The sequence below is a fragment of the Megalobrama amblycephala genome, linkage group LG2 (assembly GCF_018812025.1).
Source record: "Megalobrama amblycephala isolate DHTTF-2021 linkage group LG2, ASM1881202v1, whole genome shotgun sequence".
Taxonomy (NCBI): domain Eukaryota; kingdom Metazoa; phylum Chordata; class Actinopteri; order Cypriniformes; family Xenocyprididae; genus Megalobrama; species Megalobrama amblycephala.
In genome coordinates this window covers 42,653,073-42,678,979 of record NC_063045.1, presented here as the reverse complement: position 1 = coordinate 42,678,979, position 25,907 = coordinate 42,653,073, and the positions used below count along the sequence as shown (strand labels likewise).

General features: G+C 36.0%; 1 protein-coding gene across 2 annotated transcripts in view; it reads right to left on the bottom strand.

The window, feature by feature from the left end:
• Positions 1–3,690: 3,690 nt before the first annotated feature.
• The window catches only part of ppp3ccb (protein phosphatase 3, catalytic subunit, gamma isozyme, b), a 41,590-nt gene continuing 19,373 nt past the window's right edge, over positions 3,691–25,907 (bottom strand). The window contains exons 5-14 of one of the 2 annotated variants that reach the window (XM_048176628.1): positions 22,933–23,078; positions 19,734–19,873; positions 19,505–19,582; positions 19,293–19,387; positions 18,962–19,087; positions 17,781–17,858; positions 12,254–12,338; positions 10,724–10,821; positions 8,107–8,133; positions 3,691–6,434 (exon numbers count right to left, since the gene is read on the bottom strand). In XM_048176628.1, coding sequence (XP_048032585.1) covers positions 6,259–6,434; positions 8,107–8,133; positions 10,724–10,821; positions 12,254–12,338; positions 17,781–17,858; positions 18,962–19,087; positions 19,293–19,387; positions 19,505–19,582; positions 19,734–19,873; positions 22,933–23,078 — 1,049 coding nt within the window. In that variant the 3' untranslated portion in view covers positions 3,691–6,258. The remainder of the gene's footprint in view (positions 6,435–8,106; positions 8,134–10,723; positions 10,822–12,253; positions 12,339–17,780; positions 17,859–18,961; positions 19,088–19,292; positions 19,388–19,504; positions 19,583–19,733; positions 19,874–22,932; positions 23,079–25,907) is intronic. The other variant, XM_048176634.1, reaches the window with a different exon arrangement.

The following is a 25,907-nucleotide window of genomic DNA, read 5'->3' as shown; positions in this document are numbered from 1 at the left end:
CACTGACAGCAACGAGCTTGATAAACCGCTACAATCCACCTTACCTAGAGAAAGCAATGTTAGCTGCACTGTGAAGTGTGACCCTGAACCTGCAACACCTCACTATTCAACAAGAGGGCGCTCACCACTTGAAATACTCGCTTGAGTTTATTTAAAGTATCACTGCAGAAAACTCATCTTTGATAGCCCAAATTACATATTTAAAAATAATTATATTAACCTTTAAAATAGCTTGAATGTAACTGAGGAACCGTGGATATGCAAATTAGTCCCCGGCCTCATCCACTCAATCACACTAGCTTGGACGACACGGTCAAATGTAGTAAACTCTACACAATGCCTGGCAAGTGGAAATATTGGTTTAATTCAGGTACTGTATATCTTTTTTGAACCAGAAACTGATTAAGAAGATGATGATGAAGAGCGAATTATACAGGTCCGTCTACAAGTCGATGTATCAAAATGGTAATGAGTTTTATGCAGGGCCTATCGCTCTCTACAACGTCGGATTATCCTTTGGCTTGAATATATTATCAAACGGCTAATAATGTGTTGCTAATGTTACACAAACCATGTTCCCGTTCGCCATCAGACAGCTGCCTTCTAAAAATCAGTATCCTTGAAAACGCTTTGAAGATCACAGAACGTAAGTGGAGAAAAGCCCCGCCCTGCACGTTGACAGGATTGGTTATGTTTGTGACGGTAGGAAACGGGCGGGTATAAACCGCGTTTTTAAGACCAAGGGCAAATTCCAAACTGAAAGGAGCATCCCTATGCTCTACTCCGAAGGGCAGAGACCTTGAAGTGGAGACTTTTGAGGGAGCAGGACACTTGTGTGCCATTATGTAGCCGTTTGGAATGCACTTGGCGAAAGGAGCAATCCGCTTGTTAAGTCGTGACGTAAGGAACGCCGTTTCCGGGTCCAAGCCTCGACTCGTTTCACTTGAGAATGCCATCGACGGCCGTTTATGAGTGCTATTTATTCATATTAAACATCAATCATTTTAAAAAGTTAAACATTTTAAATACTTACAGTCTACACAACAGTCTCCGTGCTCACAGCATCACAGATATTAATATTTTAACGATTTATAAAATTACATATAAATCATTGTCTGGCCATCTGGAATTTTGGTATGGAGATAAAAGTTATAATTATATATTTTTTGTAGTATTACACCACATTGTGTATGTATATTAGCACCATTTGTTGTTTTCTTGTGGTATGAGATAGAGCGTTAGGACCCGGAAGCGCTGCCGCGTGACGTCAGACTTAACAACCAGATAGAGTACCTCAGGGATGACGTGTTTTTGTAGGCAAAACCCGGAAGCGAGTTAGCATTTTAGGACTTCCGGTTCCATCGCCTCAAAGTCAATGAGTTTTTTGAATTGGGTTTTGCTAAATCGCCTCAAATAAGGTCTGTGGTTAACAAAGCCTCTAAATATTTTTACGTTTTGACAAAACACACCAGTTATAACCCGCTTGTGATTTTTTAAACCTTTATTGTGTCTTAAAAACGGCGGTTGCTAACAAGTTTCTAAAAAGGACTACTTCCTTTGGTGGGGACTTTATACGTCATCATGACAAACAGGACATTTGGACAGCATTTCTCATGAAAAAGTGGATAAGTATTCATACACAGCACAGATCATAATCAGCGAGCATGTTTTTAAATAAAGTTGTTTTTTAAATAAAGTTTGAAGAAGCTTGGTGGTGGTGACTTTGATCCGCGACTATGGTGTGCTGTAGTCCGTTTATAGCCTACTGTTAGCTTTTTATATGTGACAACTTCCGGGTTGGCCTACAAAAACACGTCATCTCTGAGGTACTCTATGAAAGACAACGTCATTTCTTCATTATCTTCACCTGGGATGTTCCCATGACAACACAGCACAGGATTCAGTTGTACACTTTTGTTTGGAACACCCTACAAATGGTGTCCCCTTGTCGAAATGCCCTTCAAGGGTGCAAAAATGCAGTTTGGAAATTGCCCCATCTTTGGTACACTGCAATTTTAAGGAGAAAAAAACTCAGCAATTGTGTTGACAGAGGAATTTGCATATGGTTTACCTTAAAGCATATAAAAATAAATAAATAAATAAATAATGACTTCATTCAACAATTCCTTCTCTTTCCTGTCAGTCTCTTACGCCGTTCATGTTAGAACGCAAGCTCAGTATATGTTTTGATGTAGAACTCAGAAGCGCTGCACTGTGTTTACAATGCCAAAGAGGCATTCTTGTCGCTTCATAACAAAGGTTGAAGCTCTGTTGTCATATTAACTTTTAACAATGTCTTTACTACCTTTCTGGGCCTTGAAATTGGTTATGATGTTGCCGTCTACAGGGAGGTCAGAAAGCTCTCGGATTTCATCAAAAATATCTTAATTTGTGTTCCAAAGATGAACGAATGTCTTACGGGTTTGGAACAACATCATTAGAGTAAATAATTGATGACTGAAATTTCATTTTTGGGTGAACCAACCCTTTAAGCAATCCAGTAAAAATGAATAACCTCCTCACATTCAGCAGCATACTCTGTCTACATACATTTTCAATCCAGAAAGATGAGGTAGTACTTTATAGGCTCAGTTAAATTTAAATGATACATTATCATATTTAATTATATTGGTTTTCAACTCCACATGAAAAGAGCTTATTACGTACTAATTAAAAACTGTATATAATTGCAATCATAATTTGGTTGAGCAGTTACAAGTAATAACTAGTTGTCCAATATATTTTAAAATGATGTGAGTGGATTGTTTTCCTGCAGCACTTTCAATGTGTTCCACGTGATCTGCTGACAGGTAATAAGAAACTGACGTTCATCCTTTCAGCACTTCTTGGAATTATTCAGGTTGGTTGGAAACGAGCAGGCTTTAAAATTGCATTGAATAGGCATTTGTGAAATATTCTGTGGTGCAACAAATGCTATTTCAAGGGCCTGCTTCAATAAAACAAAAGCGCGAGTTTGTGTTCAGCTGCGTCCTTCACACAAATGTGCGTGAACTAGTCTAAAAACACCATTCAACAAGACCTTCGGATTTGAAAACTGAGCTTTTCAAATGATAAACTCATGTTAAAGGTATAACACAACATGAAAACATTATGTAGTAAAGATGTAGTTATTAACATATCTAATAGCTTGATAATACTACTAAATATTTAAATCAGTGCAGTGTTACTGAGTGTTACTTTAGAACTATTCATATACATGATAGTATTTATAAATATTTTGAATTGGCATTTATATTCAGTTCTCATTCTAATATTAGTTTTAGTAATTTGATGTGCTTTCATCATTTTTATTTTAAGCTTTATTTCAATTAACAAAAAGGATTTGTCGTCAACAACACTGTATTACTGTGCATTCTTTATCTCAAGCATAAGTTTCACAATCTTGCTCGGCATGTGCTTGTGTGTGTGGGCTGTGTTCAGACAGGTAACAATACGCTTGTCCTTCAAGCACAGAATGTTCAAAATGTGAGCGTCACAATCATAGGAAACCTTGACGAGCACAGACACGGATAAAGAAGAGAAAATGACAAAGCCGGTCTCACAAAACACTAGTCTGCCATCAATCAGCCACTCAAATGGTAAAAGCAGATGCAATATGGAGAATCTGGAAACCATTTTCCAAAAACACACAATTCAAAGCAGACAAATAAAGAAACAACACCAGGTTTGTTTGTTTTTTTCCCAACATTTTTTGTATTTCATTTTACTTTCATTTTTCATTTTTAATGGAGCGATACATCAACATAATTCGAGATTTATAGAGGCCTCGCAATACAAGTACTTGACACAAACTCCTCCTCACCCTCTTTTATTAGCTATTAAGAAAAAAAGGTCTTAAACATTTTTAGTAGATTTTGCAAGATATGTTTGGAATTTGTAACAGAAGCCCTCCTAAAACGAGGTCAGTGGTCCGTAAGCCCCAATACCTCTCCCAAATCAAACAACCCCCCCCCTCCCCCCCCAATCCGAAACCTCTGACTCTCTCACACCAGACATCCCCTTTTAAATTAAACATGAAGAAAACTAAACAAAATAATAGTTTGCAGAGAATCATTACATAAAACAAAGACTTGAAGAGACAAACACTTAAAAAGAGGACACGAAAAGGTGGTCATGGGGTCATGATGATTCACTCATCAACTTCTGGTACCTGTTTAAGGATGTAGGCCTCCCTCATGTATGTTTTATATCGCAAAGGGTCAAGCATTAACAGGTGTTTTTTTTTTTCTTTAAAGAGTGTCTACATGACTGCATCTCCAAATTGAGCGCACGCCTCTTCTCAAGCAAATGGAGAGGCAACGATCATATACAATCAGCAGTTGTTGTTTTTTTGTCAATGATCAAGCCATATATTACATTAAAACACTGATTTTTCTTTGGATGAAAGAGTCACTTTAAATACAGTTATGATAATGTGTAGGTTTACCCTCGCCATTTCTCGTATTAAGATGTGCACCATGAAAATGGAGTATTATGCAAGACATACAGAACCTGAACTGCTTGCGGCGTTAAATTAAGCAAAAAAATGTGCAAGGAACAGTCTCGATGCCTGCACACAGAACTCTTGCTATCATAATTAGCATGGCACATGACCTTAAATGTGTAACGTACAGGAAGTCAGTCTTTGCGCAGCGAAATCTCCAGCCGCCGGATTTTATGCAAAGATAACGGTACAGTGTAGAAAAAAAAAAACAGAAAACAAAAAGGTCTGAAAAGACGATTTGGTAAACAGTTCTTGCAAATCCTGTCCTTCTCAAAACACTCAGTACAGTAAAAGCAATCAAGATAACATTGTTTTACTTTAGGTAAAAGCAAAGATGAGGCTTCAGTCAATCATATGCGTGGAAAATGGTCCACTCTAGAGAATACAGCTGTTTAGAAGAGCATACTGCTCAGCTATAGAAATACTAGCGCTGAAGATACTTACAAGTTTGTTGATGCAATCCTTTATAGGTACAAAAATTAGACAAATTGAAAAACAATCAAATGGGTTTTTAATGTTAAAAACATCCAAGTGGTGGGCTACAATTGTTTTGTAGAAACAGAAAATAAAAAAGGCAAGCGAGACAATTTTCGGTTTAACTAATTTCATTTAGCCGAGATGAGACGCAAGATGTAAGGCATGTATGCTTATTTTCTGAGATGTTTAACGTTCACCTCATCCAATCATATTTAACATATATATTATGGGCGGCAAGAAAAATGCCCATGTAAAATCATGGCAGTTAAACTGTGCCTTTTACCACTGTGTTTTTTGCTAAATGGTCTAAAAGTTTGCGAAATTACGGCAGAGGCCGATAAAAGCGTGACTGACTACAAAATGAAAGGAGAAAGTAAAAAAACAAGCAGACACGATCGCTCCCAACCATCTTGCGGGATGGCTTTTGCTTTTTCGCCTTATTGATTACAAATCAGTGTAGTAGTTTGAGTTACGAACAGGAAAAAAAAAAAAAAAAATGAAACAAAGTAAACATTACATTTGGTTGAGGGAACACTTGAAAATGTACATTTACATATAAATGTGTCAACACTTGTTATTAATGCACTCCCCTTAGCTATAATTGGCATTATGAAGGTAATTTTTCACATTGTTTCAATAAAACTTTGTTTTTTGTTTTGCGTCAACAATTATCATACTTGCTTTGGGTAATCACAAATAAGCATTCTATATAATTATGCCAGGCAAAAAATTCCTTTGCCAAGCGCACAAACAACGATAAAGTAATTCTGCAGAGCAAGTTTTGGTTAAAAAAAAAAAAAAAAAAGAGAAAAAGAAAAGAAAAATGTCAGAAATAAATCTAATTTATAAACGTAAATTTACAAAATGGATTTTTTTTTTTTTTTTTTTTTTTTAACTACTGAATCTAAGATGACCTTACACCACCCCAATGCTATGTCTATATATATATATTCTGTATTTTATGTACACATGTAATATTCATCATGTATGTATTCATTCATCTCAATTTTTCCACCGTTACAGATCTTAAATTTCTTATCATCTATATCAATAAATAAATAAGAACCATGGTTTGTTTTTCACTACGCCCTCTTCATGGTATTGTGCGATTCTCCCCGAAATGGTCCAGGAGAGTTTTGCATGTAGGGGGCATCACCTCTACCAAAAAGAGAGAGAATGAGAGGAAAACCAAGGGAGAGAGAGGAAAAAAAATAAAAATAAAGAGAGAGAGACAGAAAGGAAAGGATGAGGGAGTGCGCTAGGTAGCTGCTGGGTTACTACGCCTGTGCGTTGGTGCCGTTCTTGTCGGGGGAATTGGCTGCGTTGATGGAGTTGGCAGTGCCGTCTGGCTGCACGCTGTCCTTGCGCGGAGGCATTCGCTCGTTTATCCGGTCCAGTCCACGTGCTTCTTCGAAGCTTTGGATCTTGTGTTGAGGGTTGAAGCCTTGAATGGCTGGAAATATGGAAGCAGGAAGTTAGCCAATGCTTATGAAGTGACATACAGCAATGACAACGTTTGCTTTCGTTTTGGCCATTACTGGTATTCTTGTGCAGATTACTGTGTCTTTACATTGTCATGACAGGAGTTTACAGATTACATTAGCCTTAACATGAAATAAGCTGCGTTCACACCATAATTACAGTAATTACGAGATGACAACACTTGACGTTCTACTTGGAGCCGTTCATGTCCTCGGACACTATCAACGCCAAAATTAATCTGCAGGGTCGGAGTTTACAAGTTGTAATTACGAGTTCTACAAGGACATGAACGCTTTTTACAAATCGCCATCTCGTAATTACCATAATTACGACATGGGTGAATGCATCGTAAAATTTGTGACTATTTTCAAAACATCACAATAGGGCTGCACAGTTATTAGAAATTAAACCAAAATTTTTAAAATGTAAAGGCTGTGATTTAATTAAATAAATGCATGCACTAAGTGTTTCAGAGTGAAGTGCGTCTTTAACGTGCAAACAGTTCAGTTCACAGGAAATGCCAAACAAATTCGCCTCTGTTCGTGCTCTGAGTTTAGGTTGCTTATAACGTGCAACATGCGCCAACCATCTTACCAAATTAATAATGAGAAGTGCTTATAAACCGGCTGTCAACAAAAAATAAAAAAAAATAAAAGCTTGATGCTTTAAAGTTTGAAAATGAGAAATTAAGGGATAAATACTATTATTACAATATTATCATTTAGAGCATGACTACTAAGGGTGGGCTGTTCTTCCCAATAGCACCCCCCCAAAAAAGTTGATGAAATAAAGCTAAACAAACCAATCATCCAGCTGAAATAAGTAAAAAGAGAAGTTGAGGGCGTACAGTAAGGCTTCGACTAGTTTAGATAGCATTAACCAGAAACGCTGGTGTACCCACGTCAAGCCTGACATTAAAGGCAAAAACAGGCCTAGATTTGAGTTTATCTGTGTGCTCTTTGGTCAGGAAGTGAAACTGATAAAAACAAAGATTCAGTCTCATGCTGTGGTCTGCTCACACCCCTGCCTCTGGCTTCCCCCCTTTAAACAGCTGTGACTGAAGCGGTCGCATTCACGTTTGAGAGACTTTTTGAAACGTCCTTTCTCAACAGCCAGATCAACAAAAAGTTCATCCTGAGTTAAAGAGATAGTTCACTCAAAAATGGTCATCATTTACTCATTACCTCATGTCATTCCAAACTTGTATGACTTACTTTTGGTGGAACACAAGTTATTTTGAAAAGCTATTTTTGTCCATTAAATTAAAGTCAGTGGGGGCCAAAACTTTTTTGATGGAGAGGGGAAAAAAAAAAAAAAAAAAAAAAAAAACACAATATATTTTTGTTTACCACAGAAGAGTGCAAGTGTGTAATTTTTATCTGTTAAGTGGCACAGAAATTACGTCACCTTTAAATGCAAACAGACAAAATAGAACAAAACAACACAAAGGAACAACAAACAAATATCTCAACGTGCAAATCAAACTAAATTGCTAGTTTTACAAGCATGTGAACTACATACACAAATAAATAACATCGGCGACTACAAAAGGACAAAATGCACACAAACAACATACAGTAAAATCACAGGGGGAGGGTAAAAGACAGACAACACTGAGAAGGTTTCACAGATGTCTTGCATACCTCGTGCTTCCTCTGCTTCTATGGTGGCTGTGTAAGCATGAGTAGTAGTGCCATGCCCAAAACGAACGGGGAAAGAAAGTGAGTCAAGTTATCAATGCAATCACAAGTACATTCAAACCCCCTCCCTGTTGCCCATTCATTCATCTTCCCCTCCCACCATCAGCCCAAATGCTTGACATGCCACACAGGAAGAAACCTAAAAGAGGTTAGTTTAGTTGCTTCATCCAGAACATAAACAGATTTCAAAACTCGGTTTTACTTGGTGAGGTTTGTTTTTGAGAAACCATGCTTTTGAACCTGAGACGCAAGGCCTTCTGAATGACTCTTGACATGGACCAAGTCTATTTTTACAGCTGAAGGTATACAATAGCCAAACAAGGAGAGGCTTTCGCCGTAAAAACGCCATGCAATGTACTGTATATACATGATGACAGTTTATTTGTGGCCTTCACAGGAAGATGAGAGGCAAGACAGCTTTGAGTGATGTGTCGTTTTATTTCTATTTTCAGCTTCTGAAGAATCCTTTTATTTACATCCCCTCCCCCAGTGCACCGTCGACACATTACAATCACAAGACTGTATCGTATTTTATTGTGCTTTGACGTTTGACCAAAAGAGCAGGGCCTTTCAAAATGTTTAATGCCACAGACCACTAAACATGAAGATTCCCTTAGAAGTGCATTTCAGTGTATTTTCCACTAATAAATATCCTTTTATACTAGGGCTGCACAATACTGGAAAAAAACAGACTTTGCAATATTTTATTTTTCTTTGATATATACGAAAACAATTCCACCAGATGACTTGAATAGCTCTATTTGGAAAGAATGAATCCTTCTAGAATGATTTGGGTGATTTTGTAGGCGAGTGAATCTGCATAGAAAATCAAATTGAAGCACAGATAAATGCAACAGAACAAAGTTGCAATTGCTTTATGTTTTTCAGGTAAGTTTTCAGGTAAATATTTGTTAAAGCTACAAATGTGACTCTCTTTGTCTTCTGTCGTTTGATTAATATTAATGACAGACGGCAGCAGGTTTATTTGGATTCGGTCCAACATAATTATATGCATCCAACTTCTTTCTCAATTGTTGACGTTCACCAAGACACAAGTGACTGTCTGCGTGTGCACAAAAAAAAAAAAAAAAAAAAAAAAAAAAAAAGAAGAGCACACAAGTTCCAAATTGAGTTCTCTTTTGCGTGTTCTTGTGCTTGAATGCTTTAAATTTCTTTGAATGTATAAACTAAGAAGCCTTAAAAAGATGTGGAAATTATAAACTTTCACTTTATGATGGTTAAACTTTCCAATTAATCCTTAAATCACATGCATTCCAAACCATGGGGTCTGGTCCATATGGATCACAGATCAACTACGATCCCTACTTATGCATATCCTGTGACATGACAGCATTTATTTGAAATAGAATTTTCGCTTAGAACTTAAAAGTCTGCTTTAGAAAACTAAAACCATATAAATTTAGCGGTTCTGGCAAAATGGTGTCCCATATATATATATTCACCCTAAAAAATAAAAAATGTTTTGATCATGCGAAAAATAGTCACTGTGCTATGAAGATTCTAGTATGTTCTCGTTGTCCGTTTCCTGGCTCAAGCCAAAAAAGCCCACCCCCTCAGGTTTGTATGATACCCTAGATATGGCTTGGAAACCTTAAGTCTGGCCACTCTGAAAAATAATAGCACATTTTGATGTACCTTTCACAAAAATGTAGGATGCTACAGACAGAGTTTGAGGTGTGGTCACATTTACCATTGCTTAACAAAACTTTGCAGGCGAATTCCAGTTAGTTCATGTAAGGTCAAAAAAGTTTGCCATGCAGATTTTGAAGTTGGTCACACAAATGATATATTATGTGAGCTGTGTGTTTCATGCATCACTATACTTGTCCACAAATTTTCACTTAAATTTCACCAATATGGCTGCACGTTTAGGGGTAGACATTTGTTCAAACCCCTAGTATGCGATATGTAATAGCTATAAGTGACACTTTTTTTCTTTTTTATAAAAAAAAATACATTTAGCATTTTCTATATATTTTACAAAACAATATGAATCATACCAATTTAAGGGCAACTAGTTTTGTCAAAAACAAACCTGACCATGTTAATGTGGCTGCTAGTAGGAGGGTGGCAGGATGCAGCAGGCTGGTGAATTTTTACATTGAAGGCCGGGAGAGGAAGCATGGCACACCAACAGGCGCTGGCTAAATTGGGTCATATTGCGTCATAGTTATAAGCTCACAGGAGCCCCTCTCACTGTGAAAGCATCACCCGCAGCAGCTCCTTGGCACTCGCTACGATCTCAGCATTGCTTGGAAGTTTATCAGGTCCTTGTCAGGGCAGGAAATCTGAAGCGTGTTGATTGAAATCCCCTTCATGACCAAACCCTTCTAAAATCTTCCCCCTCACTAAATGATATCACTTTCGATGATGGGTGTGTTGCACCGTGAGAGGCAAAGCTGCCAGGCGAGGCGGTGACAGAAAAAGGGCGAGAGAAGTATAGACAGAAAGAAACAGCGTAACAGGAGCAGGGGTTTGGTGGAGAGCTGGTATCACCCTCACACCACCACAACTCAATAAGGCCGGGAGAAAGACTTACCGCTCTGTAGGGTCTGTCTGCCTCCTGACAGGACACCCAGAGGCAACGTCCCAGTGGGGGTCAAGCCCTTTAACTGCAACACACTCTCGTTCTCCTCTCTGAAAACACACCCACACGCACGGTTAAGAGATAGCTACAAAATTAGCTACGGTTTGGTTTCAAATGAAGTGTAATAATTTTCTCCATTTACGTCAATGACAAATAAAAGGGTTCACAAAGAAAACATTTTTTAAAATGTGCCAAGTTCTTAGAAATGTACTCATTGTATTCACAATGGTTTCATGTGGACTTCATGTGGACAATTTTTTTATCTTTTAAAAAAATAAATTGATTGATTCTAAATTGTCATATGATGCAACCAGTAAAAATAATAATATCTTCCTTAAACTTTGAACATGTGATCATTTTATTTTCAAAAAAGTCTTTAAAATATATTTTAAGTTTTTTTTTTTTTTAACAAATATATATTTAATTTATAAATATCATTAAGTTTTTGGGGAGTCATAGCACATGACATTACAACTTGAACTATGCTTCATAAAAATGTCACATTATCTGATATTTTAAGAGACTTATTGACCTTGACAGTCATTAGTTTTTAAAATAGACTGACCTACCTAAAATTCATTATTCATATTTTATAAATCTCTTACCGACTTCTGATACTACTTGCATCTAATGCTTTTTAAGAATACACCGCAAAAATGTTTTTAATTTTTACAGAAAATACTGCAAAAATGCTACAGTAAAAACATGTCAATTGGTTAACTAAACCATATAAAACTGTAAATGGTTTAACATCACATTACATGTAATTTTACTATAAAATACTGTAAATTTTGGTTTTTGCAAGTAATTTTACGGTATATATATATATATATATATATATATATATATATATATATATATATATATATATATATTTTATATATATATATATATATATATATATATATATATATATATATATATATATATATATATATATATATATATATATAAAAACAGTAAAAGGACATTCCAAAAAGTCTGCATTACACATCACGTGACACCTTTTTTAATAAATATATATTTTTTCAGTAATGTACATTAGTGTGCTTTGTTAAATTTTATGTTATTTAGTTAATGTATATTGCATTATTTTATTGTGTTTTACCCTGATAGGGTTTCATCTTTGTGTGTATGACCCTGTACAACATCTATATATTGTATTGACCATGCTTTTATGGACAGGCCGCTTACAATGAACTCTGATTCATCATGTGGCTTTCTATTGTGCCACCTGTATTATATTGGTGGTTATCAGTTTTAAGGTAAAAAGACAGATTTTGGAAGTTAAAGTATGTATATGAACATTATATCATTTAATTAAATTTACAGTTATAAGTTGTAAAACATGTATACATTTTTTACCGTAAGTGTAATAGGATTTTTTAATAGTGGTCAACATCTCTGTTGTGCAGAAAGGAGTGTATGACCTTGAGAAAAAAAAATCCTTGAGGGATTTGTGTGTGAAGTGTGTATGTTCACCTAAGAACAGAGAAAACTCTGGCCATCTTGCCAATGGCACGAATCTTATTTCGGATCACCTCCTTGCGGACTGCCGGGGTGCCACCTGCCACAAACATGCACAAATGGGGAGGGACAGAGGAAAATAAAAATAGAGAGAAAGAAGATTAGGGTCTAGTTTCATCGATGGTACATTGGAACAATTTTGCTATACATCCATCTTCTTGAACCCTCGTATATTTTATGAACTACTTTTATCCAGAAAAAAAATGATAAAGTAAAGAGAGATAATCAACATCATTACCTGGAAACTAGTCCTAATCTGATGGCTAGAGTCATACATACTCCAGATCAAATGAGGCATTACATCCTGAACTCCCATAAGGAATAAATAAACCCTATTTCAGAACTCAAAGGCTCACAGACACACAGTGGAAGTGTGTCAGGCCAAGTTAAAATTATGCACCATTGAAAAAAAAGAAGGACAAATCAAATGGGCATCAAGAACAGTAAATGGGACACTGTATTCCTTCATGACAGCTCCTCAGATGTGGGGTGGGGGTGCTCAGAACGGGTTCATCTGGTTTCATTACAGCAAGAGAGGCATCACTGTACTTCATGGCTCTTGCGTTAAGAGAAGGAATTCATTTTGAATTACTGAAGTGACTTAATGGAGACCCAGTTTGTCTTAGCTTAGGTAAACCGTTAAGGGCAATGCATGTTTGGCCAGAAGATTTGTAATAAATTTGATCATTTAAAAAGAAACAAAAAGAACAGGCTTTAAAGGCATTCATGAAGTACAAACTAAGCACTGTCTATGTACTTCCTGTCTCTGCAGTGTTATATGCATCAAACAGATAAAACAATAAAGCAGGATGCCCATTTAATCACACAACGCTGAACGCATAACGCTGAGTTCATCTTTAAAGCAACTTGCACACAAGAATATAGTGTCCTAAATAGAAATATATGGGTTATTCACTGAGGACTAATACTCACTAATCAGAGAACTATTATTTGACAAGAAGAGGGGCATGCTGGTATATATTTAACAGAGCTGAAATTCATTTCGAGTAAAAAGGGAGGAAAGGAGACATTTAAGCGAGCATGGCTAATGGAGCACACTTTTTTGTTACGTTTAAATTCAAGTAAATGTTGATTACATTATTATTCCTGAGTGGGAAGTAAAAAACATTAAATATTTTTATGATATACAGAAATGTTTCAAGAGTTTGGGGTGAGTAATTAATTTAGTAAGAACACATTAAAATTGATTAAAAGTTATAAGAGACATTATTAATATTGCAAAAATGTACTTTAAATAAATGCTGCTCTTTTGAACGTTCTATTCATTAAACAATCCTAAAAAAAAAGTATGGTTTCCACAAAAATATTAAGCAGCACAACTGTTTTCAACATTGATAATAAATTAACATATTAGAATGATTTCTGAAGGATCATGTGACACTGGGGTAATAATGCTGAAAGTTCAGCTTTGACATCACAGGAATAATTTTCTCTCTCCCCCTCTGAATATTCAAATAGCAGAGTTATTTTAAACTTTAGTAATATTTCACAATACGACAGTTTTTTGTTTATTTTTGATCAAAGAAACGTAGCCTTGGTGAGGATAAGAATTCAATTTAATTTATTTAATCAAGCGCCAAAACAACATCTTGTTTTGATATTGCGGGATCTGTGATGTCACACGGGCAAATATATTTGCATATGACTCCCTCCAGAGCAAGACATCAACGAATAGTCATACATCATCGCACAATAGGCCCCGTCCACTGGCATTCAGACTCTTAAAGGCTTCATTTGCCTACACTGAATGTGAGCGTTGTGTCAAAAGCAATTAGAACCCATTATAATCACTGACGCGGTCTATACTGAATACAGTGCACAGATGCTTGTTCAGTTACTGATATACTCCACACACCTGAGTCTGTTAACAACAGGACAAATGGAAAAGAGAAAAACGCACACTTTGACATGTCTAGTCTAAACAGCTCTTTTGCGTCTCTGTATAGACTGCAGCAACACAAAGCATAAGTAAATGATTTCATAATGCTTTGTCTGTAAATAACAGCTTTATATGGATGTTTTCAAAACATTTATTCATGTTCAATAGTGAGTGGACCTTGATACACTTTCGTTATGCAATGATGTTAGCCAATCATAACAGTGGCCATTTACTGAGCCCTAAAGAAACCGCCATTTAAAAACAGATCATTTCAGACAGAGGGACAGAATGAGCATTGAAAATAATTTTTTCCACATATATATTTGTTTTTGTGTGCAAAAAACTTTATTAACATAAGGGAACCTCAAAGAAAATATTAAAATAAAAAAATCTGTCATGACCCCTTTAATATATATTTCATTTATACAATGTTTATAATATGCAATGTTATTTTACATTAGATTACTTTATTTCTGAACAGCAATACTAATGTTAGACCTACAAGAAAACCTTAAAGCACTGTTTATTTCGAGTATATCTTTGAATTCTATTGTATTTCTTTGTGCTATTGCTTGTAACTTGTTTATAAGCTTATTTTTCATAATGTTTGAACATTAGGTAGGCTAGTAGTTTTTGCTGTGGTATCAAAATTGGAATCAAGAATTGCGAAATTTCACTGGCAGACCAGCCAACCTTGGAATTTTTTTTGAGTACCAGTTTGACGGGAAGGGACACAAAGTTTGAGGGGGGGGGGGGGGGTAATATATATTCTCAATTTTTTGAGAACGCAAGACACACACATACACACGCCTATCTTAATAATTCCAATTTTGACTGTTAAAGTGTTTTCAGTTTGACCCAATTCAAAAATTTCACTTGCACTGCACTGGCTTATTTTATAATATACAGTCAAAGTCAAAAGTTTCAATACACCTGCTCAAAACCAATTTTTTATTCATGATTAATATTGCATTGCATAATGTGTGCTTATGCAAACTGATAACCACAAGTGAATCGCATTCAATTATTTAATATAAATGAACATTTTTTTGTTTGCAATTTCAAGTATTTAAATTAGGGGTGTGCGCTATGACCAACTTGACGGTCGTTTAAGTGGAGGTTCTGTGATGACAACTGCTCTAAAATTAAGAAACCCTAAGAAAACATTAAAAACGTATGTACATGTGATTCATTTACTAAATCCCACAGAAAAATGTTTTATATTTTTGACGTGCTGTCTTTAAATTTAATCACTGCACATTATAAACAGGACAAGCATTAGCTGAATAAACGTTAGCCAATACAAACATATTTATAGAAAACAGATGTCAAGGAATAAACAGGACCAATAAGAGCAAAATAAACTGATTAAAGGGGACCTATTATGCCCCATTTTACAAGATGTAAAATAAGTCTCTGATGTCCCCAGAGTGTGTATGTGAAGTTTTAGCTCAAAATACCTCACAGATATTTTTTTATTGCATGTTAAAATTGCCACTTTTAGTGGTTGAGCAAAAACGAGCCGTTTCAGTGTGTGCCCTTTAAATGCAAATGAGCTGCTGTGATCGGCCTAAGAGGGCGGAGCTTCAAGAGCTGATTCAGTCAGGACGCACAATGTCAAAAACTGCGAATATATGCTGCATGGAGATAGATCAAGTATAGTTTGGTTAAATTACGGTTATAACTTATATTGTCTTCTTGTTTTTATCCACTATATTAGTACAAGCCTGTTGAACCGTTCGAATGATGGCCAAAACTATACAGATGAGTTTTATGACATTTATTGTACTTCACACAAAAGATGAAGCATCCATTTTCACTCTAGAAAAACTCTGAAAGAGCTTAATAAAACACAGTGCAAGTGTGCATTAAAATATTATCCATAAACTCTCTCTCCCTTGTATTATCATCACCAACATAACGTACATAGCGTTACAACTAACACTAAATGAATATATAAAGACTTTATGCCTTTTGGGTGGTGCTTAATAAACTTTATACCCGTAAATAAACTCAGATGAACCGTACTAAAGTGCCCTTACCTTCATTACTGCCATATAGTATCACTCTGGAGACTGTAAGCTGGATCACAAACAGTTTTTACTTGTATATCCGTGATTAGCACAGTCTCTGTTTTGTATTGTCCCTTTGTATTGACATTCATTCACAAAGCAGTTAGGTGTGAAATGATTTGCGCGGACATAAACGAATTTCGGTAGAACTGAGGGAGCATTTCCCTGGAAAACCAAGTTAATCCACCTCGTTTTCAGCAGCTCAGATTTAGGGAGTAAATGAAGAGAGCTATGTGGATTAATCCATCCAGCTACAGAACACCTAAAACGCTTGGGAGACATTCTCGTCAGTGCAGCAATGGCAGACTGTGTAAACTTGCTGTGAACTCGCTCAGGGCGGTTCTATGTTAAAACGGCAGTGTCTGTCAACATTCGTGGGTGGGGCCTGTGGCTAATGTGACGTCACACTGCCAGGGATCTGGAAACGGCTTGTTCTGAGACACTGCTTATGATTTATGGGGATTAAAAAAAAAGGAGTGTGTGGATTTTTATCACTATAGGGTGGCTGTGTACATACACTGCCAACACACATTTATAGCCAAACACCATGCAAAAGTGATTTTTGCATAATAGGTGACCTTTAATCAAGAATATCAAGTATAAGTTAGCTGAGTCCAACATATAATGAAGGGTTGTTTTAACTGTAAAGCAAATTGTAAAAACACAGATGGATAATACAAAATGCTTTTGTATTTTGACAGAAAATAAACCACAAGCGAAAACAAATTTTAAACCTAGCTTCATTTTACAATTATCTTCTCTCTCTCTCTGTGTTTGTGAGAGAGTACGTGTTAACGGTACGTGTTAATCCATAAGTAACTAACGCACTGGTTTTCATTCAAAATAAATATGTAACATAATTAAGTATTTTAGTTATTATTTACACAATAACCTAACACATATAGGCTACGTTTCTCAACACTGAGAATAAATAAATAAATAAATGCCTGTTTCTCCAGACTCGCACTTGTCAGTCATCCACAAATCAGGGAGTGGAAGGGAGATTGAGCGGGATTTGTTGCTGTCGACCTGTAGTCTCTTTTTAATGATAGGCCTTACGCATTTGTCAATCATCCCCGCTTGATATTTGGGCTATGAACCCAGCGCTATGATTGGTCGAACTCTTCTTCTTTTGCTATTGCTTGATTTGAGTACTGCGCTCGCACAGAGGAGTCACCAGGTTTTTGCTTAGTTTAGAGTGACAAATTGTACTTTGAGGTCAAATTTTGTTCCCGCATAATGCAAACAGGTTGACAGGTCTGCACTGGAATCTGAAATTTTAAATAATCTTTTATTTATTTTGTGATGGGGCAAGTAAAAATCAAATCCAAAGTAAAAAAAACCACTGGCCCGACTAGGCAAGTATTAAAAAAATCCTTAGTATTGAGCTCTGATCCCTCACCTCTTTAAAAAAAAAAAACAAAAAAAAACAACAACTCAACTTTAAGCCAAATTTAATTTATTTGGAGGAAAATAAATAAAAATGTAAAACAGCTTTACATGTTCTTACCTTCACATGTGTCATCTCCCTCTGACATAAGCTCATCATCTGAGCAGATGTTTAACACGTTGACCAGCATCTCTGTAACTGAGAGCACACAAGAGAAGACCGGCTTACAAAGACCACCAGCATATGCTCATTGAACCAAAAATTGGTCTACTTCTACTATTTATTACATGCTTAGGCTTTAATACTACATAAATTACATGCTTCATAGTGTTCAGCATAAGGTCTATGTTTTGTACGGATTTGTATTTGCTTATCCCATCTTTTAGTTTGCAGATATTTTGTCAGAATTTTTCTTTGAGGATCAATAAAGTAAACAATCAGAACTGATAAATTGCAAAACTCATTTTTAAAACTACATCCTGGAAATGCACATCTGATAGGTACGGAAGAGGATTAGGGCCAAGCAATAATAAAAAAAATTAAAACCATCTTGAGATTAAAGTTGTTAAATTTCGAGAAAAAAGTCCAAATAAAATGTTGTGAATAAACTCATTAAATTACGAAAAAAAAACTTGTTAAATTTCGAGAAAAAAGTCGAGATAAAATGTTGAGAATAAAGTCATTAAATTACGAGAAAAAAGTCGTTAAATTACGAGAACAAATTCGTTAAATGAGAAAAATGTCGTTAAATTTAGAGAAAAAGTCGAGATAAAATGTTGAGAAACTCATTAAATTATGAGAATAAAGTCATTAAATTACAAGAAAATTGTTGTTAAATTGAGAAAAAGTCTAAATAAAATGTTGAGAAACTCATTAAATTACGAGAACAAATTCGTAATTTAACAAATTTGTTCTCGTAATTTAACGACTTTTTTCTCATAATTTAATGACTTTATTCTCAACATTTTATCTTGACTTTTTTCTCGAAATGTAACAACATTTTTCTCATAATTTAACGAATTTGTTCTCGTAATTTAACGACTTTTTTCTCGTAATTTAATGACTTTATTCTCAACATTTCTTCTCGACTTTTTTCTTGAAATTTACCGAGTTTTTTTTTGTAATTTAACGAGTTTATTCTCAACATTTTATCTCGACTTTTTTCTCGAAATTTAACAACTTTAATCTCGAGATGGTTTTATTTTTTTTATTATTGCTTGGCCCTAATCCTCTTCCGTAGAAAGGTGTCAAAATCAATGTAAAAAAAGAAAAAGACTAAGCCATTCCCTTTTTCTCTTTACCTTTCTCCCCGACAAAGGGCAGCGACCACGTGAACACATCCATGAAGTTGGGCAGCCAGTACGGGTGAGGAGAGCAATTGAACTGCCGGATGTTCATGACGTTGTTCTCGTATTTCAACACAGCAGCTTGAGTAAAAGGACAAAAAAAAATAATAATAATTAGAAAGTCTGTTCTGATTTTGTGAGACTTAATTGTAATTAATTTTGAGAAAGAGAACATTTTTTTTAATTTCAGCAAAACTGGCTAACCTTGTTGAGAAATAGCATAAGGCTAGAAATTAAACTGCACAACATGATAGCACAAGCTCAAAAGGTTTTTGAGAGCTCTTACCTTTATTGTTATACACATCTAAGTAGTTTGGTGCAGAGAAGATTGTGATTAATGAGGGGAAGCCTGTCGTCTGACTTTTTCTGTACATTCGATACCTAAGGGGGTCAGTGAAATGGGACAGAAATTGTCAGCAGTTAATTTAAAAAGCAGTCAAAATTGAACTGAAGCTCTTGCTGCAAGTAGCCTGGTTTAAGAGTGTGCAGTGGACTTACCCTGCATCTTGGGCTTCGTGTGCTCTTATAACTGACAACAAGTTATTATTCATCAAAAAGTCACATACTGCAGGGTAGCTGTTAGAGACGGAGAGATGTGTAATTAGCGATTCCAGCAGTCCATCAGTCAAAACGCCATGACTAACATTGAGAGGTGCGACTGTGAACAGGGACTGAGTAGGCAGCTATCAAACAAATGTGCATGTGGGTAGACTGTCAGCTGGAGTACCTGTAGAAATAGGAACATCCTCTCACACTGTTGTGACAAAAGTGCTCTGAGCTCTTTTCGCTGCCGTAGTCCTCACCAGGGTCAGACCACAGCAGGTCGCACATCGGTCCGAAAGCTGGCGGCTCTTTAAACCTGTCTAACTGCAGAGCAAAGCAAAGCAAACAATCAGACCATATTATCCAACACTGCAACAATATAAACTCAATCTGTTTGAATTTGTGATCGATGAGGGATTACTCAAAAGCACTGAACAAATCATCCACAAATCATCATCTTGTTCAGGCATGTATTAAGGAATTAACTAAAATAAAAGGAAATAACATCATTTTATGGTGTGGTGCTGAGGGAAAAAAACTTCACCAAAAAGTGTTTTAGTTAAATATATGTACTTATCCATATATCTAATTATTAATTATTAATATTATAAATGTAGTAGTAGTAGTGGTGGTGGTAGTTGTGGTATCACAAAATAAATTACATTTTATATTACTATTATGGCTGTCAAAATTAACACGTTTGTGCATGCGTTTTTTTTTTTAACACGTTAAAAACATTTAAAAGCATCCTTTGGTGTGCTACAATATATGATCATGCTACAATCTGTACTGGCGCGGTGTCTGTGTAGTGGCTCCCTGTGAACAAACACCCATAACGCGCACACCGAAAGCGGTTTTAGACAGCAAGCCAGTGCCGCATTGAGTTCTTTCAAACTTGAACGGACAAAAACACACAACATTGTCAAAATTCCCATTTTGTTGAGTATCCTCGTAAGCACAGTCTTAAGTGGGTTAAAAAGTGTTCAATGAGCAAATGGAGTTGTGAGAAAATGGGATGCATGTCAGATCTGCGTCATGTGCGTCAGGTCTTAAAGGCTACATTTACACTGCAAGTCTTAATGCACAGATCCGATCTTTTGACCATATCCGATTTTTTGGCCAGTGTGTTTACATTCACTTTAGATGCGACAGGTATCCGATATCTGCGTTTACATTAATTACCGCCCAAAATGATTGTCATTGATAACTTTGCATGCACATGGTGGACCCTCGGGTTTTGAATGGCCGTGCTATTAAAATTATTATATATTTCATGTCGGGTGGTCATGATTACCTGCCAGAATGGATAAGTTAACAGCTGTCAGTGTCATGGATGTTTTGCAGCGCGAATTCTGACTGAACAAATATAGACTGGAAAATAAAGGTAATTTGCGTTTGTTATTTTATCTACAGTCGTTTAATCTAGAATTCTGAAGGGAAATGAAGTAGCAGGTAAGATTACATTTATTTGAATGAATGATAACGAGAGAGTGAGTGAAGGAGGGAGGGAGAGAGTAGCTTACCCAGTGAAGCTTTTGGTTTATTAAAATAAAAAAAAATAAAAAAAATAAAAAAATAAAAAAACACAGTGGTCTCTTTTAAATGAACCGGGCAGAGGTTGAAATTCAGCTGCTGATTTCTTTCAAGGAAAAACATAGATAGACATATAAAGTTTCTACCTCAATAATTAAGCTGCAAATTTTTGCGAGTGCATACAGGCATGTCTGCTTCATAATACAACATTAAAGCTACCTTTTTAGTAAGCAAACGTGTCGCCCTCACCTTGTGGTGGCATGGAATTCAAATGGGAATCAGATATGCATGTTTAGACATAGGTCGCATGTCCAGATATCGGATATGTATCGGATTTAAAACCACATTTGGAAGTGGCTCAGATCGGATGGGATCTCGTGTGGACTTTGTGTTTACACGTGTGCAACAAATTCAAATGTGTCAGATTTTTTGTGCCAGTGTAAACGCAGCCAAAGTGACAGCAGCCTAATAAACCTGTAACTTCTTTTGTGCATTTTAGCAGGGCAGGTAAAAATCTGTGGCCAAAAGAAAAGAAAAAACTTCGAATTGAGCCCTGACATATTTAAGGCACAGCTAAATGTGACATTTATTACAATGGGTTTATGTAAAGATTGTTTTACGTTCACTTAAATTAAAAGTTATTTTTTTAAAGCCTAATAAATGTATAAAAACTGATAGCTTTCAATTATACTGCAATACTGGATGGCTAAAATTTAGAAGAAGAAAAAATTAATAGAGACATCAGTATCAGTAGTGGTATAAGTGATAATTTAAATCGATTGACAGCACTAATTATATTATTACTATTATTTTTATTACTACAAAATAGAGAGGGGTCAGGATGTTTGACTTGTTTTGAAACTTCTAAAACATTTCAATTTAGCATTTTTATTATTATAACATTATTAATATAAAAAAAAATTGTAGAATAATTATAAATAATACTACTACTACTACTACTACTACTACTACTACTACTAATAATAATAAGTAATAAAAAATGTAATTATTTTGTGATAAATTGAAGTGTCATTTTTATTATTAATAATAATAATAATAATAATAATAAGAATAAGAAGAAGAAGAAGAAGAAGAAGAATATTTAGTAATACAAGTCATAAATTATAATAAATTGAAGCGTTTAAATTAGTACATATTACTATCATTAATAATAATAATAATAATAATAATAATAACAACAATAACAATAACAATTATTATTATTATTATTAATAATAACAACAATAACAATAACAATAACTATTATTATTATTATTATTATTATTATTATTATTATTGTTATTAGGGATGGGTCAGGGTTGTCCAACATCATTTCGAATGATGAGGTATACTACTGAGTTTACCTAGATTTCATATTGTTTTTTTTTGTTGTCGTTTTATTTTTAGCTTGAATATTCTTAGTGGCAGTGATTTACAGGGGATCCATTTAAAGATGCAACTTCTCAGACAGGGTTTCAGCATGTTGACAGCTAGCTGAGATTTAACGGCACAACTCCCACTGAGAAACTGCATGTCTACATTCACCCCCTTTAAAAGCATCATCACTACACTGATCAAAGCATTGCTTTTGTAACATATTCACCATCTTCTGGTACTGTCATACCATGACTGTTGCATACACAATGGAACAGCACAGGACACATTCCCCTGGTTACACATACAAGGCTTAAGCTAGTCCTAGACTAAAATGCATGTTTGAGTCGTTTTAACTGAACAGCAACTTAAATACTGCACTGACATATCTTAAAATAGCTAAGGTCTAATCCTGGCTTGATCTAAGCCCCGTCTGTAAAACCAGGCCAGAAAGCAATGCTCCACATCTTACTTACTTTCCGGATGTCGTCGAGGCAGGTGACCTCGGGGGACAGGCCTCCGTGAACGCACAGGAACTGCTGGTTGAGCAGAGCGGCCAGGGGAAGGCAGTCAAAGGCCTCCATGCAGGCATCATACACAAGCTCAGAGTACTTAATCTTGCCTGCAATGAGAGAACCACAATAAAAACACCCATGTATCTCCGAACAGGCGCAAGCGGGGTGAATGAGCTTTTCAAGCCAAGGCTGTCACGCTGTCCGTTTGACATATCGCAGTAATGCTGGGTGGGTGAGGGCAGACTGGGGCCTGCCAACTTTCCAAGGCTGGAGGAATAGATGGAGGAGGAGGATGTAGCATGCCTTGTTAGGTGATGTTGCAGCAGATCCGCGTGCTAATTGGGAAGAACTGAAGAAACCAGCGTGGCGGGAGGTTGATTAAAGGAGGCTGAGGCCAGTGACAGGTTACACGTGGAACAAGGGCTGCATACCGCTGTTAAATCCTGACATTTTAGAATGGGCCAACCGTGCAGCGTATTGTAAACAGCAGCACTGACAGATGAGAAACAGGCTGCCTCGTGATGAGCAAAGAACAACATTGCAACGCGCCGGCAATTGGTGAAGTAGCACATCATTATCAAAGGCTCTTTGATTAACTGGCTGTAGAAAAAGCCAAGCTCGATCTAGGCTGAATGAACGCATTAACAGCCAGGATTCTGCTGATACAAACTAGGGATGTGCAGTATGACTTGATTTCCATAACGTATAAATGGATATTTTGTAACCAACTAGTAAGAAATCCCCAGAAGACAGTAAAAAAAAAAAGAAATTGTATAAGAGATCCATCTGAAATAGCCTACTATTATTAATTAATAAAACAACAAATCCCATATGTATATCCCATATACATGTGCTGTGCTTACCTTGTATTATCCGTATAGCGATATAGTTAAGGCCTATTTATTACAAATCAACTGAATCGATAGGCAGTGCAGGAGCAGTAAGTACAAACTAAATATTATAAACAAAATTCCTCAAAAGTTAGTACATACTATTAAGTCAGCACGTCAAGTTATCATTGTTGGTTACCATGGCCAATGCTTGTGGGTCCGTGTTTGAATGTTCTTCTCATGTATGGAGGAGGAGGAAAAAAAAAAGTAAAGAAAAAGTAAAGCCTGATGTGTACCAGCACTATACATTATTTAAGGGTATTCTATTTGTTAAGATATTGATATAGGATCTGTTGTTATCAAGTAACACCGTGTCCTAACCAAACGTGATACAATAAGATTCTAGTGACAACCAGTTTATCTGTCCATACCAGACGCGACTACGAGACACGACAAAAATCAATCAAAAACCACAGCCAATCATAAGAGCGTGAGGGCGGGCTCTCTTGGGAAGTGAACAGCAGTCACAATGACATTCATAAATATTACACAATTTAAACATTTTTTAAAGTACATCCTGAGTGACTGAAATGATCTTTGTCATAGAATACACTTGTTTGTTCACAATGAGTTGACAGTTTCAACGTTCTTGTGCCCATTTATTTATTTTCACGATCTGAGGTGAATTATCCATGGTTATTTTTAGTACAGCTACAAAGTTGAGAACACAAAATGATATTCAAATGGACATTAGACGCTTTTAAAAATACATAAAACAGATAAAAAGCACTTGAGATTATCATTGCCAAACTTTGTGGTGTTTTTCCAGCCGTGTTGCCGTCGCGTCGTTGGTTAGGACAAAAACTGATTAAAGGATTAGTTCACTTTCAAATGAAAATAAGCCCAAGCTTTACTCACCCTCAAGCCATCCTAGGTGTATATGGCTTTCTCCTTTCTGATGAACAATCGGAGATATTTTAATAAATATCCTGACACATTTGAGCTTTATAATGGCAGTGAACAGGGGTCACGAGTATGAGCTGCAGAAAGTGCCTCCATGCACATCCATCCATCATAAACGTATACTCCACACGGCTCTGGGGGGTTAATAAAGGTCTTCTGAAGCGAAGTGATGCGTTTGTTTAAAAAAAAAATCCATACTTAAGCTATAAAGTAAAATATCTAGCTTCCCCCTTCCGTGTTCAAGTTACGAAGAAAGTAAACTGGCATCACGTCAGTTACACCTTTTCCGTAAGTTAAATAGGGAAGGCATAGGATGTAGCGTAAGCTTTTTGAACTGTAAGAGTTTTAGACTTTCTTCGTAACTTGAATACGGAAGGCCGTCTGGCGAAAGCTAGATATTTTACTTCAAAACTTGTTAAATATGGACATTTTTTTTAAAAAACAAAGCATCACTTCACTTCAGAAGGCCTTTATTAACCACACGGAGCCGTGTGGAGTATACGTTTATGATGGATGGATGTGGATGGAAGCACTTTCTTCAGCTCATACTTGTGAACCCTGATCAATGCCATTATAAAGCTCGGATTCTGATTATTAATATTTCTCTGATTGTGTTTATCAGAAAGAAGAAAGTCATATGTGGTCTAGGATGGCTTGAGGATGAGTAAATCTTGGGCTAATTTTCATTTGAAAGTGAACTAATCCTTTAATACGGAAAAGATACCTTTCGTTGCGTGTCGCGTCACGTGATGTTAGGACACTGTGTTAGTTTCATTAATAATTGTTCTGCTTTAAAGCGGTATAATATTTCATACTGGTATTATACATCATAGCCAGTAGTATAACAAGCCTATAAGAGCAAGCCTGATTGTAATATTCCAGTTTTACATAACATGCAATACTATGCAAAACATTTCTGTTATCTTTCCGGTCAAAATACTCCATTACCCTAACTGTCTTCTGAGTGGACATTTCTCTGAACCTTGTGTGCGTTCTCACAAATGCACACAAGGTCTGAGGCAAAATGAAATAATTTGGCTTTCTGCTCCATATATAGGTTTTTTAACACTGTAAAAAAGAGGGCTGAGAAAGCTACACAGTGCCAGCTGGAAGCATAATTATATTAGCCAAAATATTTAATGA